This window comes from Salarias fasciatus, chromosome 20 (genome assembly GCF_902148845.1).
Source record: "Salarias fasciatus chromosome 20, fSalaFa1.1, whole genome shotgun sequence".
NCBI lineage: Eukaryota > Metazoa > Chordata > Actinopteri > Blenniiformes > Blenniidae > Salarias > Salarias fasciatus.
Genome location: NC_043764.1, coordinates 4812734 through 4830979, shown reverse-complemented (window position 1 = coordinate 4830979; position 18246 = coordinate 4812734). Strand labels below are relative to the sequence as shown.

Here is an 18246-nt window from a genome sequence, read left to right as displayed (position 1 = left end):
CGTATACTGAAATTTATGAATGAATTAATGCAATGCTTAGTGTTGGCAAGTAAATGTGGCTAAAAAATAATAACACTCTTGAGAAGAGAATGTTGTATTTTTAAACAAGTGAAAAAAACTGAACAATAGCCGACAGTTCGTTTTCAATAATCTTCCTAATTACAACACTGAATGAGAAATTCAAGCTGTACAAATGAGACTGAAGGAGCTTTGATAAAAACGTACTGGAGTTCTAATTGTAAACACAAAACATGTGAACTACTAATTATTTAAATCGCTTTTCCTTCGTGTTTTTATTGTAATTACTCTTGTGCTGCAGTGAAGGTAACCCCAACCTAAAATCCCTCATGAAAAGACAAATGAACAAATGAAGAGCTGTTAATATGGAACATCAGAGCTGAATTTCACAGACAATGAGGGAAATTTTCACAAATGAATGAAAATAGCCTTTCTGCTCAGACTCAGAGCAACAAATTAGAGAGTTTTAAAGTGGCATATCAATGCAGATTAACACCCTCAGGGTTGACCTACTTCACTTCACTACCTGTCTTCTCCCGTCTCAATAACTCACTGAGTGACGACGCAATGTCCTTGTGCTGCCTGATTAATACACGTTGCCTCATGCACTCTGCAGTGAGACGCTGCCTGATATAAACCCAGAAAACGAGCTGCAGAATCACTTCATACGGGGAGAAATCACAAAAGAACGGGGAGGCTGCATCTCAGATGAAAGAACTTGTACTGATAATGCACCAAATTATCCGTTTTAAAGCTTTAAAACTATACAAATAGAATCTCTTGTCTTGTCTATTGTGTTCTTTAAAAAAGAGGTGTATATTCTTTAAGAAACAACCTCAAGAAATTTTATAAGAACCTTTTTTAGCTCTCATTATACTCAGGATTGAATAAGGTGCAACTTGTCTGTCTTATCCCCTCTGTTCTCTCCGTTCTGTTTTCTCTCTCCTCCCGTAACTTTTTGTGATCATTAATTTGTTCCAGACTTATAAAAATATTCATAAAACACAGATACAAAGAGAAAAAATGTTTGCATGACTGCAAATTTGTCCATCGATTTCTATCTATAAATACACACACACACACAAACCCCTTCTAAATAAATCTTGAATTTTTTAATATACACAAAATATATAAATCTACACCCAATGTACACACCTATATAGGCATACATAAATACTATACTTACATACACATATAACAGATACCTAGTTTAACATGTCTGAAAACTGGTAGAAGGAAGTAAACCTCATTTTGCTACTGAATGAATTCTTTCAGTTATTTCTTTTATTTTTATTACTAATATAATTTGCATTACTTTCCTGTTGTTTGGGAAAATATCTGCAGTTCTTTAAACTAAGTATGGGAGGGGGGGAAAGGATGGCCTGTTATTTGTTGTGATTTCACATGGAGGCAAACGTCCCTTCTGATGTTCCCGTGTTGAATGTGGGCATAACTGTTTTTCTTTATCAAAAACAATAAAGACAAAGACGAGCGGGTGAAGTGTGGATGCATCAAACTGAAATGATCAAGAAAAAAGTAAGCACAGAGGGAATGCTGGGTTTTCATTACCTGCTCACAGCATTGACAGAAAATTAAAGTCGTGTGAGAAACAAGAGGAAATGACGTCCAGATAATGTGTTTGGCTCCGACAGCACCTCGTTTCAGCGGCAGCCCTCGTCTGTTCTCACATTTGCAGTATACATTTCTAAAAAAAAAAAAACCCAAAGACTTCATCTTCTCCTCTCCACGTCGCCTTTCAGTTCATTCATGGTCAACAGTCACTTCACAGAGCGTTGAGACGGAGCCTCCATTCAGCATACTGCCTCCCTGCAGCATGCAGACTCTTATCGCGGCTGCCATCAGGCCTCATACGATTACAGTGTGATGTGGTGGCATGGCAACAACGGGCCAAGCAGAGAGAGGGAGCGGGAAGAGACTCGGGGAGCAGATTAGAGGGAGAGAGCAGGGAGACAAGCAAGGAAAAGCACATAATCCTCCTGTGTACAGCGTGCACACTAAAACTGCACAACAGTGACATGCAGGAGCACAAAAAGAGGGCAGGAAAGCTTGAAATGTGTCCTGAAAAGACGAACAAAACAGGAAGTCACTTTCAGAAAGAAAGCACAGGCTGCTCCTGCCAGGCTGCAAGCAAGCGCTGAGTGAATTAACAGAGATATGGAGTAACAGGGTAAACATGTCGTACTGCGGGAACGATGCAGCTGCCATCTGCAACAATCAGACCAGGAATTCTGAGGTAGCTCACACACTGACTGTTTTCACTTCCAGGCTTAAGTTGGCTCGCTGTTATGTTTTTATGGATGTGAGAATAGCAGCAGGGTGGTAAGGGAGATAAAAAATGTATTTGTTTAACCGTCTCCTTTAAGCCACCAGCTGCAGACTGTTGTAACTTTGAAAATGTCCCAAAGGCTACATCAGACACAAGCTTTGGATTTTAGTTCCTATTCATTAAAGGAAGCTGCGAAGTCAGTGAAATCTGCGTGTTTTTCGATTGCGATAATAACAGCACAAATGAGTTTCTGCAATCTTAAAGCCGGCTGCGTAACGGCGCCTTGCGCTCCCTGTGAAAGGTCAGCTGCTAATGTGGCCACACATCAAACGCCGCCCTTGATCAGTGGACCGTGTAAAAGGTGGCCGCGCCACCCAGACCACAGCCGATAACCACAAACCTCTCTTCTCTGCTCCCGACGTGGTTTTCAAAAATAATTGAAAACCTAGTATTACATAAACCGTTGGTCCTTGAAGTAAGTGAAATGAAATGAAAGCTGAATATGTGCTTCATGTTCAGGCACACATGGAGAGGGTGGAGCTGGAGGATTCTTTAATGTCTAACCCCCCAAAAGAAACATGTGATATGGAAATGACCAGAACAGACGGCTGTTAAACATAAACCAGAGCAGACCAGCACCAATCAACCGACACTAGAACAGACCATCATTAACCAACAAAGACAGAGTAGACCATTATTAACCAATACAGACCAGATTAGACATCATTAACCACTGAGTTTTACTTCTTCCTGCTCATTTTAGGACACTGTCCTTTTTTGTTTGTCTTTTGTTCTTTAGAAATACTTTTTTTGTCGCCGCCACAACATGAAATCTGATCTTATCTTAAAAATAGTGCACAGTGTCACAAAGTAAACACAATTTCACAATTACACCACGCATGGATAGCAAGCAAACACACATGAAGGAAGATAGAAACTGGATGGAGAAGTGGATGGAGCAGAGTAAAGAAGAGGGAAAACTCTTCCTGAACATAGAGAGCGTCAGTCGGCACGTGGCTGAAAGTGAGGCAGATAACAATGATGACGGAGCAGATTCGGAGCAGCGACACGTTCCCCGTTCATGGTCGTTTTTTAACAGAAATCTTTGAAGTTGTCAGCTCGAGGAACAGACGGGGCCTGTGGAAATGTCCTTCAAAGGGACACTCTGTGCTTTCATGCTTTCCGTACAATTTAGAAACCTCTTTAACTTTTATTTGAGTAAAGAACTTCTGCTGTAACCATTTTCACACAAGTATCTCTGGGAAAGGCTCAGGCAGCCCTGAGGAGTACAATAAAATTGAGGGAAAATTCACCGTAATTAGAGAGTTTGACATGGCTATGGAAGCCTTTTCATTAAACTTGACTGTGCCACTTTTCCAGTATTAACACTCGAAAAACCAATGAGAACTAAACAGGAAGATCAGTAAAAAGAAAAAAAGAAGGTTATCAGTAAAAAAAAAATTTAATGTTCGCCGTAGACTCACATATAAAACAGGACCGGCAAACATAAGGCAAGAGACTCCAATCCAGCCCAACGAAGCAAATTAAAAACATTTCAAAGAAAGCATTTTCTCTCACAAAGAACAGTTTTTCTAACAAATGAAAGTTTTTTTTCTTAGACAAATTTCTGAAACTCATCAGTGATGAAAGAAAGCTACTTCATTAACATCAACCTGCCATTAGTCTCAAAGTCATGCTGTCAGGGTGAGTGTGTAAAAACACCCATAGTGCAACAGCTACTGGAGACGTTTTTTGACATTTCACTGTATTTTTACACCAGAAGGTTTCATGAAAATGGCCTTCATGTTGAAATTGTTGTCATTTTCCATAATTACTGACAATCTTCTGAGTGTATAGATGTTTTCATCACATATATTTGCGCAACAATAAACAGAGGCTTTCAAAGAAAAATTAAAATTCAAATGTTTTCATGGCATTATTTACCAGGTGTGGCCCACTCAAGATGAAATTGGGCTGAATGTGGCCCCTCAATTAAAATGTTTTTGACCCTTTTCATTTTTCTATTGTTATGGTTTTCAAGTGAAAAACCTTGAAAAATAATTAAAAAAAAAAAAATGCCAGTACCAGTTCATGAATAATACAGTTTATACATAAAACAATATGCAGAATTGTCACATTTTAGAATGTCATCTGTAATTTGTAGATGTGTAAAAGGGATATTTTATTTTTTCCAAGCCACTCTGAGCTTCAAGTGGTATCAGAGTTTTCTTGACCGCTGTCCGTGGTGCTGATCTGGAATCGAAACCTCACGGTTCTGCAGCTTCTCTGCTATGGCTCCTTGAAGGTTTGGAGAAATGTTGCCATAATAAACAGTTTTATCGTACTTTTGTCTTAGTTACACACCAGACTCATTCTGAAAATGATTCTTGGATCTTGGTTAAAAAGTTCTTAAAAAAATTCATCAAGAAGTTAAAGAAAACAACCCCAGCCAAAATAGCTGAAACCCATGAACAAATGTGATTAAACCAATTATTAAATAACCGAAATTACTAACTTAGTTTACATTTCTAAAACCGGTTAAACACTGGAAAAAAAAGAACAACGGGTTCAAAAAGGTGCTTTTAAAGAGTGAAGCACTACAATAACCGAGCTACAAAAACAGCTGAAAATCTGCTGAAATGTTTCCCCTTCTGTAATAAAACAATGACACTGCAAAAAATCTGTGCAAATTGAGACAGTTTTTACAGCATTTTACACCTCTATGTGTCATCTCCAACAGGTAAACACATTTTGTGGCTCCACAAGAACTGCATTTGGTAGAAAGTGACAAAAATGACTCAAAATGGTTGCAGAACTGTGACCTAAAGTGTCTTCATCGAACTTGTAGCCAGTCTGAAATCCTCCGAGGGTGTAAGTGATGGCCAGTCGGTTTCTTTAACTAATCAGCATCCTCATTATTCCACATAAGTACCAAAACAACATGTATTTCTTAACATTACATTCTGGATGCTCGAGCTAATCAAGCATCACACTCAAACTCGGAAAAACTCATTTTAACATCATTTGCTTAATATCTGCAACAACTTTAATTACTGTCTATATGGTAAATCTTATGTTTTGTTTAAAGCCTTATAAAGTGAAAAAAAAAAGTTTTAATGTGTTTTCTAGACTTGAGTTGCATTTTGCACCATGACAATTAACAGTGCTTACCGCTGATGTTGCATCTGAATTAAGACCTCACGGTATTACTCGCTCTTAATCGCAACGCTCCAAACAAAGTTGGACATTACAGAGCAGACAGAGAACTTTATTTTAATCGTCTCTGGCATTGTTTCACTCGTGAATCACAACTTTTCGAAACATGCTGTCATTTCCAAATGCCACAAGCGGTTCTTCATTACTTTCCCAGATTAGATTATAATACTTATTTTAAAAGTACGGCTATTTAAATAATGAGGAATGCAACAGGCAGGCTGTCGAGCTATAAGGGGAGGGCGATAAACAGATCCACCTGCCCATTTTTCAGCCATCAATTTTAGTGAAACTACATGTTTTCAATGCAACTTAATGATGAAGACAAAAGGATTGATTTTGATTTCATGGCTGGTAATGAATGAATGAATGAATGAATGAATGAATGAATGAATGAATGAATGAATTTATTTTTCGAACTTGTAAAAACGTATGCAGCTAATTTGTACATACAAAAGAAAAAATGATTAAAAAAAAAGTTAATACAAATCAAAGAAAACAAAAGAAAGCATCAACATAGTTCGAAAAAAGGAGTAGGAGGAAGTAAAGACTTTTTTTTAAAGATTCCTACCCCTTTTTAAGTTTTAAAGTCATACTTCAAGGAACATCCTGTAATATAATGACATAATATGACCAAATATAATATGCATAAACCGTGCAGATATAATTATAAATACACAAAGTATGCCCCCACATACCACAGAGTCATCCCCACAAATATACACTATACAATAACATAACTACAGTATAACAACAATGGTCTGATCTCATAGCACATGGGGTTTTTATAGTTACTCAGGTTTCCAATGCAGTCCAAAATCCTCCATTAAAGATCCAATGGTGACTCTAAATTTGCCACCAAGTGTGAATCTTGTCTTTGTCACATATCTGTGCTTTGTCCTGTAGAAGCTCAACAGGGTGACACTTTGATTACTACACAGTGTTTGTGCAAATAACTATTTCTGGTACTCCTTTCTCTCAGGGTGTCAACTTCATTTTCATTCAGGCGTCACATGCAACCCAATTTAATCTTGAGTGTGACACACTGGTAAAATACTGGCTTTGTAATCTTTAATATTCATGTTTAAAGTGTTTTTCTTTGTCTTGGAACCAAGTATGTATTGTGCAACTGTGTGTTTTTGTAAAACGATTTGCAATTACTACAGAAAATTACCAACATACAGTCAATTCTGATGACACTTTCTGGTGAAAAATACAGTGGAATGTGCAAAAAAGCATTTTTGCATTTGCATTTTGCAGCCCATTTGCATGCATTTTTACAAAATCACTCATGGCTTTGAGGCTAATATTGTCTCAGCTTGGCTCTCAGTATTAGTCAATGGTTTCTTTGCAACTTTTTGAAGTTGCTTGGTAATTTTCTTGGGCTGGTTTTGGGCCATGGGCCTTATGTTTGACCCCCTGCGTTAGAGGATATAGTTATGAGAAATGAGAAAAATTCCAGAAATCTTCAGGGACGACAAGGATAGGTATAAGAGGATTCAACAAACAGAGCAGATGGCAGAAATCTGTCTGTTGGGCCATTCTGTCCAAGAAGGGAGAGATTATATAAACATTAGAAATAATATACATGAACTCAACATCTGCTCATGCTCACAAATAACTGACTCATACATCTCCACGTATGTTTCGTCTATTAAATGTTAAAAAATCCACTATCAGAACAGGACTTCTTGCCTTTGTTTACTGGCTGCACTCAGTCCTCTTTCATTAAAGATCACAAATCTGGCTGCCGTGAAAGGGTGAAAGGAAGTTCAGACACCAGCGAGTCCTCGCTGTGTTAATGACAACAACGAGAGCGAAAGCCTCAGTGTGAGATACAAGCGAATAAACATCTCTAAAAGTCACTGATTTTTTTAATTTTTTTTTAATGTGTGATGAAGGTCAAAGGGCATTTATGGGAATCCACATGAAAAATAAATGCAGGAAAAGGTCGGAGAGGATATCTGAGTGGTCGGCGCATTGGATCCGACCCACTTTCATGCAATATGCAGCAAATTTAGCCAGGCTCGTGATGGATGCCAATTCCAGCTGTCAGCAGAAAATCTCAATATGACCCTGCAAGCAACAGGTTCCTTCATTTAATGCACTGGCTATTAATGGAGCGTAGGGTGTGGTGCGGCAGGAAGCCAGTAATAATCAATTTCCTGCTGCTGTAATCATAGTTCTCCGTAAATTAATTAGCATCTGTTGAGTGTTATGGAGAGACGTCTGCAGAGGGGGAGAGAAGCAGTTAACGGCAGTGCGGGGAAGGGAAGGGGACAGAAGGGGGGGGGGGGGTTACCCGGGCTCCAGGACTGTGGTCCCGCTGTCGTCGCTGTGAGATTAAGGCCATCATAAGTCACTGCGAGATGGAACTAATGGTACATCGGCTGCATGTGACTGTGATATTGTGAGATCCAATCATCACCCGACGCCACCCCGATTCAACCCTTCCAGTCCTCTCATCTGTCTTATCACCCTCCCCCCCCCGGGCCGGATACTGCCCAATAACACAGAGGGGTTTCCAAAGCGTGAAATCTTATCTTCAAAGTGGATGAACACTTGCACATTCTCCATTACCAGCGATCTTTATTCAGCGGGAATATATTAAAAGCACAATTCGGGGAGGCGAAGGAGGATTCGGAGGAAAATTCAACCTGAGACACGGCGGCGCAAACGAAGGAGGCACAAAGTGATCACTAATTTGTTTGTGTCACAGCAGCTGAGAGGAGAACGGGCCTAATGCAGACAGCTGATCACACAGCTCCGAGTCAAACGGTGGAAAAGGCATCAAAAGGGAAGGCATGCAAGGCAAATATCGATTGGCTGGTTAAGCAATCAAATTACACCTGCACTTACTTTTAATGAAGACAGAAGGAGACCTATTGGCTTGGTTCTGGATGGAGGCTGTGTTCTCGCTTTGGTTTTATTATTTCTTTACTGTTTTTAAACTCATGGGTGAAAACTGGGGCCCAGAAATCCTCTGCTTCACCTGCATCTTTGACAAACTGTTCTGATTTTCCTGTAGTTTTTCCTTTGAACTGAACCGTGCAGCCTGTGCAGGACTGTAAAGTGAGATTTAGAACTGGGAAGTAAAAAAATAAATACATAAAACGAACTGTGCTTGGTGCAGGGAAGAAGACGTGAACAACAGTACATCACTTCACAGGACGTTTGACAAGCAAGAATTCCCATCTGCCACCTGGGCTCCACAGAAAGTAAAAAAAATAAAAAGGCATGGAGGCAGAGTGTTCACTTAGGTCTAAGTACTGCTGTTCAAAGTTATTAAAGATACACAATCGTAATGTCACACTTCACAGCAGCATCTCTCTGCCTCACTGATGTTTCAAATGTCGTTAATGACGCCATTAACAGCCGCTGGGCTGCCGGCGTCACCCTAATGACATGGGTGTTTTGTTTCTCTGGATGAGATAGAAATGTACAGATTCATTAAGCCTTTTCAAACCGAGCCGATGTTTTTGGCTTCGGCTCAAAAACTACAAACTCTCACAGTCTCATAGTGTGGGGAGTCTCTGCTTTCATTTGCTGTAAAGTCTGTGTGTTTGGCATGAAAAGGCAGAGCGCTGCCATCCAAAATGTTGATATAATGATGCTTTTAATATTCTCTACTTCATTTAGCTGAGGCATGAAAAATGCCGATATGTCCTCAGAGCTGAGATTCTCCTGTTTAATTTGTTGTATAACATGTTTTTTTCATCATTGCTTCTTCTTATGTCGTTTCTAACCTTCTATATAAAGGGTTCATGTTTAATGCAGTAACCGGCTGAATCCAGCCACGCTGATCTGCAGTAACACCAGCACTCCTTTTCACAGCTCACATAAACACTTTCATCAATTTGTGCTCTCTCTGGTATGAGTAATGAATTGTAATTCATGTCAGGATATTCATTGTGTCAGTACCGAGCTGATAAAATACACGTTTTCCACAACATGTTGATGGATGAAGTCAGAAGAAACCACACAGACGGCTCGTCACGACTACAACACACACCAGCTACCCTCCGGAAACAATCTGAACCACCGCACCAGGCCAGAGCAGAGCGAAGGCTCGACACTGACGGCCTGAACTCCGTGACCCCACGTAAATACTTTCCTGTTCTCGTCCTGCGATGCGTCCCACCTTTTTCGCTTTTTGTTATCCTTTGATTCTCTTTGTCTTAACCTGGGACAAAACTTACAGATGAAACAATTCTGCCATTTTTTTTTAAATGTGGGTTTAACTTGTACAGCTATGCTGCGTTTGTTTCATATATGTAGTAGATGGAGGTCAGACTGGTCTAGATAATATCAGTAACAGGGGAAATATACAAACTCTAAAAACAGGATTGTTGGTAAAACTGTTGACAGCATGGTATTGTAATGGACGATTCTCAAAGCTAAAGATTTACTCCTGAAGGACCATAAATAAGGAAAACAGTCTCCTTTTAATAGTGAAGATCAAAAAGTTACAGCAAAAGCAGTAATGATCAATACAGACTAATAATGCTCTGAAGGAGAAGTGATGATCCAGGACGCGGAGGGTTTTATAAGCTGGAGGAAGGACGCAGCTGCCTGCAATTACCTGATGGTCTCTTTCTACTGGCAACCAGAACGAGCGGACACACCTGTGGCAAACAGACAATAACAACACAACAACCACCACCTCCAGTCATCTGCTGCAGCTTCAACACCGAGCCATGGTGTCATTATCGGGCAATATTCTGAAAATCATCATTAAGTGGCTTCTGGGAATTTCTCTCAGCCGAGGAGGATTATGTGATCAGATCAACAGCTTCACAGCAGCCACTAAACCCACTGCGGTTCGTTTGGAGCTTCTTTTGGCTCGTTGAAAAGGTGCTGGATCAAGTTCGCTGTGCTGTTAATATCTCGCCGTTACAATGCCGTGTGTTTTGTTTGTTTTTTTTAAGTCGAAGGTGTAATTGATATCGGCGAAATGCGACGGCGTGTGAGCCAGATGTAGAGCTCTGCTTCGCTGGAACGGGAGCCGCGTCGCGTCGGACACATCATTAACATTAATAGTTACACCTGTGCTGCTGTTCCCGCTATGATTTGTCACGATGTTCCTGTTATGTCAAAATATCGGGCGTGAAAAAGCTCTGCGGATGGTGAGGCGGCGGCAGATGTAACGACGCCAGGCGCCATTATTCGCAATCATCACTCATTATTTGTTGCTTTTTTGGTCCATGTTGTCTTTCAATATTTTGATAGTTATTTTGTTTTGGTCCTCTCACAGCTTCAGTGACAGTAAATCTCAAAAATTAATATTTTTTATCTCACTTAAAGTGCGTCAGTTACCTCAAAAAGAGAAGGGATATTGGAAACACAACTGCCTTGTGTTTCCACATATTCTTAAAACTCTTGATAAGAAATCAGTTAAGTGGATAGTAGAACTGATATTTATTTCCAAAAAAACAGACTGATCCACTAAAGGTTTGTGTGTATAAGAGGTATTAATTAATGTGCACACAGACATGAGGAAACAGATTCAATAATGTGGCATTTCGAGAAGTTGGGTAAACTGAATCTAGCAATGAAGCTGAAAGTGCAAGCTGTTTTCATGAGTGAGCAAATTTACATGAATTTAAGTAAGAGAAATATAATGAATGCAACATGGACAAATTAAAAAAAAATACTGTGTGATGTAAACATCAAGTGTGCATGTGGGACATTTGCAGGCATTAACTACAGAGTGAGCGTTACCTTTGAAAAGAAAATTTACCTATACCACATATTAAACAGTCAGCTGTTACACACCAGCTGAACTCTTAACAGAATCTTTCATTAAGAGAGACAGGAAGTCCAGGTTTCAGTTGATAATTGCACAAGTCTAGAGGTAAATGCGTGAGGCTCACACTGGATGTGTGGGAGTGGGGAGCACTGTGGTGATCCTCTTCATCATTTCAGCTTTTTACAAATCCAGCCAAAGAGATCTGTTTGCATGGCTGGCTGGGACCAAGAGTCCTGATTGGTCCCAAGAAATTAAAAAAAAATGCAAAAAAAGAAAGCATATACTGTAGCACATGGATGTGCAAAGCTACCAACAACAACACATGAAGGAAACAGCCAGGAGGAAACCAAGCGTTCAGTTCATCAGTCCAACTTCGTGTTGCTGTTGTTGCACAGTAACGTCTCTCTTTGTGTAACTCACCGTCCACGCAGGCCGGCCTCGCCCTGGTGGTCCCGGCGATCTGGCCTCTCCGGCAGGCGCAGCGGGCCGTCTGCCTGGCGATGGTCCGTCTGGGTACGCTGCTGTCTCTGTTCAGCATCACTATTTCACAGGTTCCCACCGCCAACTGGCCTGCCAAACACAGCAGCAAGTAACAAAGTACATCGCATTAGCATAACGAGCCTGTAATGGACAGATTACAGGGGAGCAACTGGTGTCCGGACACGAAGACAACAGGCGGCCTGATATCCGCCCTTTCTTTTTCTCTTCCATCTTTCTGTCTTTGCACAGCATCGAACAGTTTGATAGTTTCATTTAAAATCTCCACAACCAAAATGAAAAACAGGTTTTTATTGTCTCAAAAGCAGACCGCTGGGACGCTTCTTGTTTTTAATACATCGTGGCTGGTTGCTCTGTTGATAAATGTGTCTTACAGTCATCATGTGCAAAACACAGAAATCCCACAATCATAGCTGGAAGTGAATAAACCAACAAGTCACACACACACACACACACACACACACACACACACACACACACACACTCACAGTGTAAACACATTTCTGGCCTTCTATTGTCTCCTTGGACATAAAAACAGATCTTCACCATTAAAATGCCTAAACTGCATTTTGAACCCATCAGGTGTTGTGGGCTCTTTTATGTGAGAGGAACAAGAAACCACGGTCACACAAAAATACATTTTTTTAGGGAGAAAATTGAAACAGTTTGTCTGCAATTGGAGCAGTGATATGTTCAAATTTCACAGTAATCAGTCCATTACTTTATCAGACGAGAAGCCTGTCCGCAGCATAAAACTGGCAGCATCTAACATTTTCACAAGCTGTTTGTCTTGTGCATGTGGGTCACTTTGCTAAAAGGTCTGTCTAATAGAAATGGAGACGGAGATGTGCTGAAGGACTCCACATCCACATCGGTTAATAATCCAACATACCTTGTATAAATGTGTCTCAGTCACTTTCCAACCTAAGAAATTCAAGTATCTAAATTTTATCATTCAACATTTGCAAAATAAATACCACAAATAATGAATGAAGTACAATAAATTATGCATTCATGCACTCTACATTCATGCACTGTATTCTAACATTTGGTCAGTCATATGAAGCCCTATTGCCCCAGATAATGTTGTGTTGATAATGGATCATTTTTCACTGAATTATTTCAATATTTCATCATACTCGTTGAATCATACCTACAAAACACAAAGTGAAGGCACAAAATCAGGGAAAAAATTGCCAACCTCAATGAAAATCTGCCGGGGGGTACTGCAGAATGGAAATCAGCACAGTTTGACTCCTAAAATTTGGCTTCAAGAAGAGAAATATTGTTTTTTGGAAGTAGAAGTCCAACATCATATACTTCAGCCTCACTGAGATTGCAAAAACTCAATAAAATACAATATTGTTGCACATCTTATGTATAATGTCCCCAAATTTGACCATCTAAATAAGTGGATGAATCAAAAACTGAGGTGTTATTCACTTAAAAGGAAGATACCTGCCAGACACTGTACTTAAATTAAATTTCAAGGCAAGCTGAATTCTTCTGAGACAAAAAATGGACAGAATCTTCTTCTGCTTCTCTTCAAGTAAAGACAGATACTTGAGAGCTCTCCTGGCACTTCTTGTTGTACAACTCCTTGCCACAGACGTGTGCTCAAACAGAACAGTTCCAAGCAAGATCATCAGACTGTTACCTCTAAATTAATTACACAAATGGGAAAAAGTCACAATTCACAATGAGGTTTCAGCTGCAGAAGAGGCTGCCTCGAGCATACACATGGGATGAAACTGAATTTTTTTCCATTTTCAGGAGACTGAAGAACAAAAATGCTTCTATATTAAAGTTTTTCTCAAATGTGGGCAAAGTCCACAGTGAATGTAAAATAGCATGATGTTTGTGGAGCACAGATCAGCAGCTCAAATACTTGCATCAAACTGTTCTGCAGGTTTTAATGCAGCTGATGAATCACATTGGAAACTTTACAGCAGCCACAGGTGAACTAAAGAGCCATAACACTGATGTTTTGAGTGTTTAGATTTATTAAAAGAAACCTTTGTGTGACGCTTAGTAGCTAATGCTTTCACTCAACACCTATTGCAGCAGCAGTTATGTTTGTGTAAATTATATGGGGACCCGAGGGAACATATTTAATTGTCTTGTATTCAGGCCTTCTCGGTGTGTTTTGGGGATTTATTAACTGTTAATGGTCTTGTGTTGATAGATAAACAAGCTTTAATCACAATAAAGTGCCCGGGGGCATCTGCTGCTTACAAAAACACATTTGGAAGAAGAAATGTTTCATTTTACGCAGATGACACGTTTCTCTTATCACTGCTGTTGGCTGAAATCAACGGCAAGTCGGCTAGAGCCTCGAATGAGAATTAAAAATGAACACCACAATGCAGATTAATGTGTGTGCAAAACAAATCTGGCTCATCTCGAACTCATCAGTTTTCCAATTAACTGTATGATAAATACCATTAAAGTTTCCAGAGTGGAACTTACTCTCTGGGAGAGCAGGAGAAACTTTCATTTCCCTGCCTTAACTTTCCTCTGTAATCATCTGGAAAGAGCAACACAGTTTCTTTCTTCTGTTCTCCGCTGAATGGAAAGCTGCCAGCGATGGCCATTCAGGCTGACAGTGAAATAAAATCAGTGCAGAGAAGGGAGATTAGAGGAGAACCGACACTGCAGCTCCTATAAGGTCAATCCGTGGCATTCACCAACCATCGCTCCTTAATGCCGCTGCCTACAGTCACTCCCCAACACCCTCAAAGGTTCATTAAGTGGGAAGCTAACTGCTCCGTGGAATAAAATGAGAGCAATAACGGCAAAGGTTGAAACGGCTGTTGATCAACACAAATGGCTCCTAAAACTAACTGAGCCGGCACAGAGGCGGCAGAGTTTCAGAATCCGTGAGGCCTCACATCAGATAAAGACTTATGAACCCTGTGAGTGCTTCAGTAACATCATGTATTAAGTGCAATTAATATTCAAAGTCTTCAGAGGATGAACTATTTTTGTACTTTAGTGATATTTACTAAAGTGTTTCTCTCAGGTTGAACTGAGCCATAAAGATTCATGGTTTCCGGTGGAGGGGTCACTCTGTTGTTATTGTCTCTGATCCGTTCACATGAGCGTCAATTCAAACTTGACTGGTCCAACAGAGTGGCCACAGTCCGGTTATATCCATCTCATGGGTCTGGGCAAGTAGGCCTGAGTAGCATCTACTGAAGGAGAAGGTAAAATACCTGGTGAACTCCTGAAACTTTCAGTCATTCAGTAAGAAGCAGTGTCACTAAGGAGTCTTGGAAAAGCAATGCGCAGACAGTAACAGTACACAAGCACCCAGTAGCAATATGCTTGTTGTAAAATAACTTTCACATGCACACAGATAACGTGATAGTGCAGTAAATAGCAGCAGCCGTGATTATAGTTGTGTGGAGGAAACGGCCTGAGCAGCATCTATTGATGGGCAGAGCAAAACATGGTGACCTCTCATAGCTCAGGTAATTACTAAGGAAGCGATGTTTAGTCTATAAGGGCCTGTTTACATCAGAGTAATCTGTTGGAAACAGTGTTGTGGAAAGCAATGTGCAGACAGTAATATTGCACATGCTGCAAGCAGTAGTTATTTTTTTCATTTCTTGTAAAGCAATATGCACACAGATAATGTGATGGTGCCGTAAATGGTAGTAAACTTAATCTTTGTTGTGGATCTACCCACGCACATGCGGAAAATCTATTTACCACAACTCTGGTGCACGTGTGCACGTGTTTCAGTGAGATCTCATTTTCTCTGTTAGGACTTAAACGGAAACTGTTGCATCTTGAAAATCCACGGCCAAATTCAACGTTTGAAAATGTAGGACACACACACACACACACAGTCTCAGAAACACACAGGAAGGTAAATTTAAGGGGTAGATTTAGATTAAGGACAAGAAGTTTAGAAAAAAAAAAATGCAGATATTCACTTTGTTTATTGCCACAGCTATTAAAAAAGCGCCAAATGCATTTAACCTAGTGGTTATGGAAGATATACAATGCTATTCTGAACCTGACCAAAGACAATAAGTTATAACAGGCTTATCTGGCATCCTGACAACACGGCTCCAGCACACGCCGCTCCGCTGCCAGTCCACAGTGCCCATGTATGTCCTTGATAATTGCCTTTTAAGCTAAGTAGGCGGCGATGGTCTTGCGGGTGACCACACGCGCTTAGATTCTGCATTAGTGCATTCCATGATCATATTAGCATGAGATCCGCCTTTGTTTAGCACTTCTCCCTCCCGGGAATTATTCATTCTACACATCTGACAAACCTGCGTCTGAATTAATGGATTAGTGGGTCCTGTTCTTCTTGGCAACCCACTCTCTGTGATTTAGCCTGACAAGACTGGTGTATTTTTACATCAAATAATTACCTCAGGCAGTCTTGGGAGTCGTAAAACACAATACCCTCCACAAAGAACTGCTATGCGCATTTCACTGCACAGCAGCGGCGGTGCTGCGCGCCCTCCTCCCTCGTGCACCACCTACCAGCACCGCTCAGCCCACCCTCCGCTCCGTTTCTGCTGAGGCGGTCCCCGTCTACTTTGTGGGAGCTCGGAGGACCGAGGTGCCATCAGATATCAGCGCTCTCTGCCATGTTTCAACACTGAACAGATGAATGGGCTTCATGCAATAAGCCTGAAGGAGGAGAATGGAGAGGCGGCGGCGGCGGCAGCGGGGGGGGGGGATGGGGGCGGAGTGGGTGGAGGAGCTGCTTCCTGAGGCGCCCGCAGCCGTGGCCCGCGCTCCATCATACGTACAGGAGTTAATTCATGTGACAGGGGGTTTCTGTCACTCAGCGCTGTGAAGACACTTCGGCCCGGCTCTATTTCACATGATGAAATGCACATATGGCGGAGGCGGCCGGTGAAGGATGGCGAGGTTGCAGTCCGGGCTCTGGGTCCCGTCAAAGAAAAAAAAAAAAAAAAGAAAGAAAGCATCAAGAGGACGACAAGAAGCCGATACAGAGCAGACGCTGGCTCTCCACGCTGACTGGCAGCCCGGTGACCTTATCACCGAATCACGACGCCATCCAAGAGCAGAGTGGCAGCGCACAAACACAAACAGCGCCGAGGCTCGCAGCAGGGACGTGACAATGTGCGCTACGTATCGCCGCTTCGATCGGACACGGCGCACATCCACAAAGTACAGACACACAAATATCCTAGTATCCGAGCAGGGAACAGGTCAGCGGGAGTTCACGCTCGCTTTCACCATGTTGCCCCGATTCGCCGTGCGTCACTGCAGGACTGAGAGCTGGTGGGCAGAGCGAGGTTATTCAGCCCCACACTGGCCGAGTCCTGCAGCGCAAAACCACTGATTCTCACTGTGATCTACTCCGCAACGTTTTCTTCTTCATCTGTACAACACCGTTCACAAATGGAGAAATCCAATGTGCTTCACTGCAACTTGATGTTAAAATACGACACTGGAGGAAGATTAAGAATGTGTGTTTGAGACGACTGGATATAAATGAAATATCAGCCAGCAAACAAATACAAGAACAACAATAAAACACTGTTAATTCACCATTAAGCTGCAGTGAGCTGAAATTATCACAGTGAACAGAAAACAATGCAAAAACAAACACGAGGGTTGAATTAAACATTTTAAATTGTGTGATTTTTCTCTTGAATGGGTTCGTTTCGTGTTCATTCTTGTCTTCAGTCACTGGAGTGTGTTGACAATTAAACGGAAAACTTGAGTGAATCTAATCTGGTCTGCACATGTTCGGCTCTTCAAGCTGCTTTCTTGGTTTTTTCAGAACAATGGCTGTTCTTTTATCTGATTTTCTTTTTAATTATGTACTTTCTTGATTTTTTCATCGTGTGTCAATTCTGAAGACAATATTTAAAATGTTGTATTTTAAATATATAACAGAATAGAATATGTATTATGAATCCCAGGGGAGATATCACCACACAGAGCTGAATATTAAAATTAAAATATCAAATAAGCAGAAAGAACGAAAATGTATGTAAATGTTAATGTGCTCTACAGTAAATATTTTACAATATATACATGGAGAGGATCTTGACAGTAAGATCATTTTTTTCCATATTATTAATTTTTGTGTTTGATTTTACATTTTATTTTATTTAAAGTCATTTTCACTTCATTTTATTCATGTATCTATCATTAGACTACCTTTTTTTTTTTCATTATATTGTATTTTACTCACAAGAATAAGTTATAAAGTCTGATGGCCACAGAAACTTCACACTGGGCTATCTGAAGAATAAATAAACACAAAAAGTCAAAAGAAAACAGAAACTGAAATTGATTCAAAATCTAGTTTTACACTAACCTTGTTCTGAACATCAGTGTCTAAATCTGTGATTTCAATGTTCCGCCAGCTTTAGCCATCCTGAAGGATTCTGGCCGTCGCTTCACCCTCATCCCTCCAGTCAGTTGAACACACCTACATCAGATTAACACCAGTCACAGGAGCCTCAGCTCCACG

At 40.7% G+C, this 18246-nt stretch overlaps 1 protein-coding gene across 2 annotated transcripts in view; it reads right to left on the bottom strand.

The window, feature by feature from the left end:
- tafa5l (TAFA chemokine like family member 5, like) overlaps positions 1 to 18246 on the bottom strand; it is a 62800-nt gene that overhangs the window by 34140 nt on the left and 10414 nt on the right. For both annotated transcript variants that reach the window (XM_030119052.1, XM_030119054.1), the window contains exon 2: positions 11688 to 11837. In XM_030119052.1, the coding sequence (XP_029974912.1) occupies positions 11688 to 11805 (118 nt within the window). In that variant the 5' untranslated portion in view covers positions 11806 to 11837. The remainder of the gene's footprint in view (positions 1 to 11687; positions 11838 to 18246) is intronic.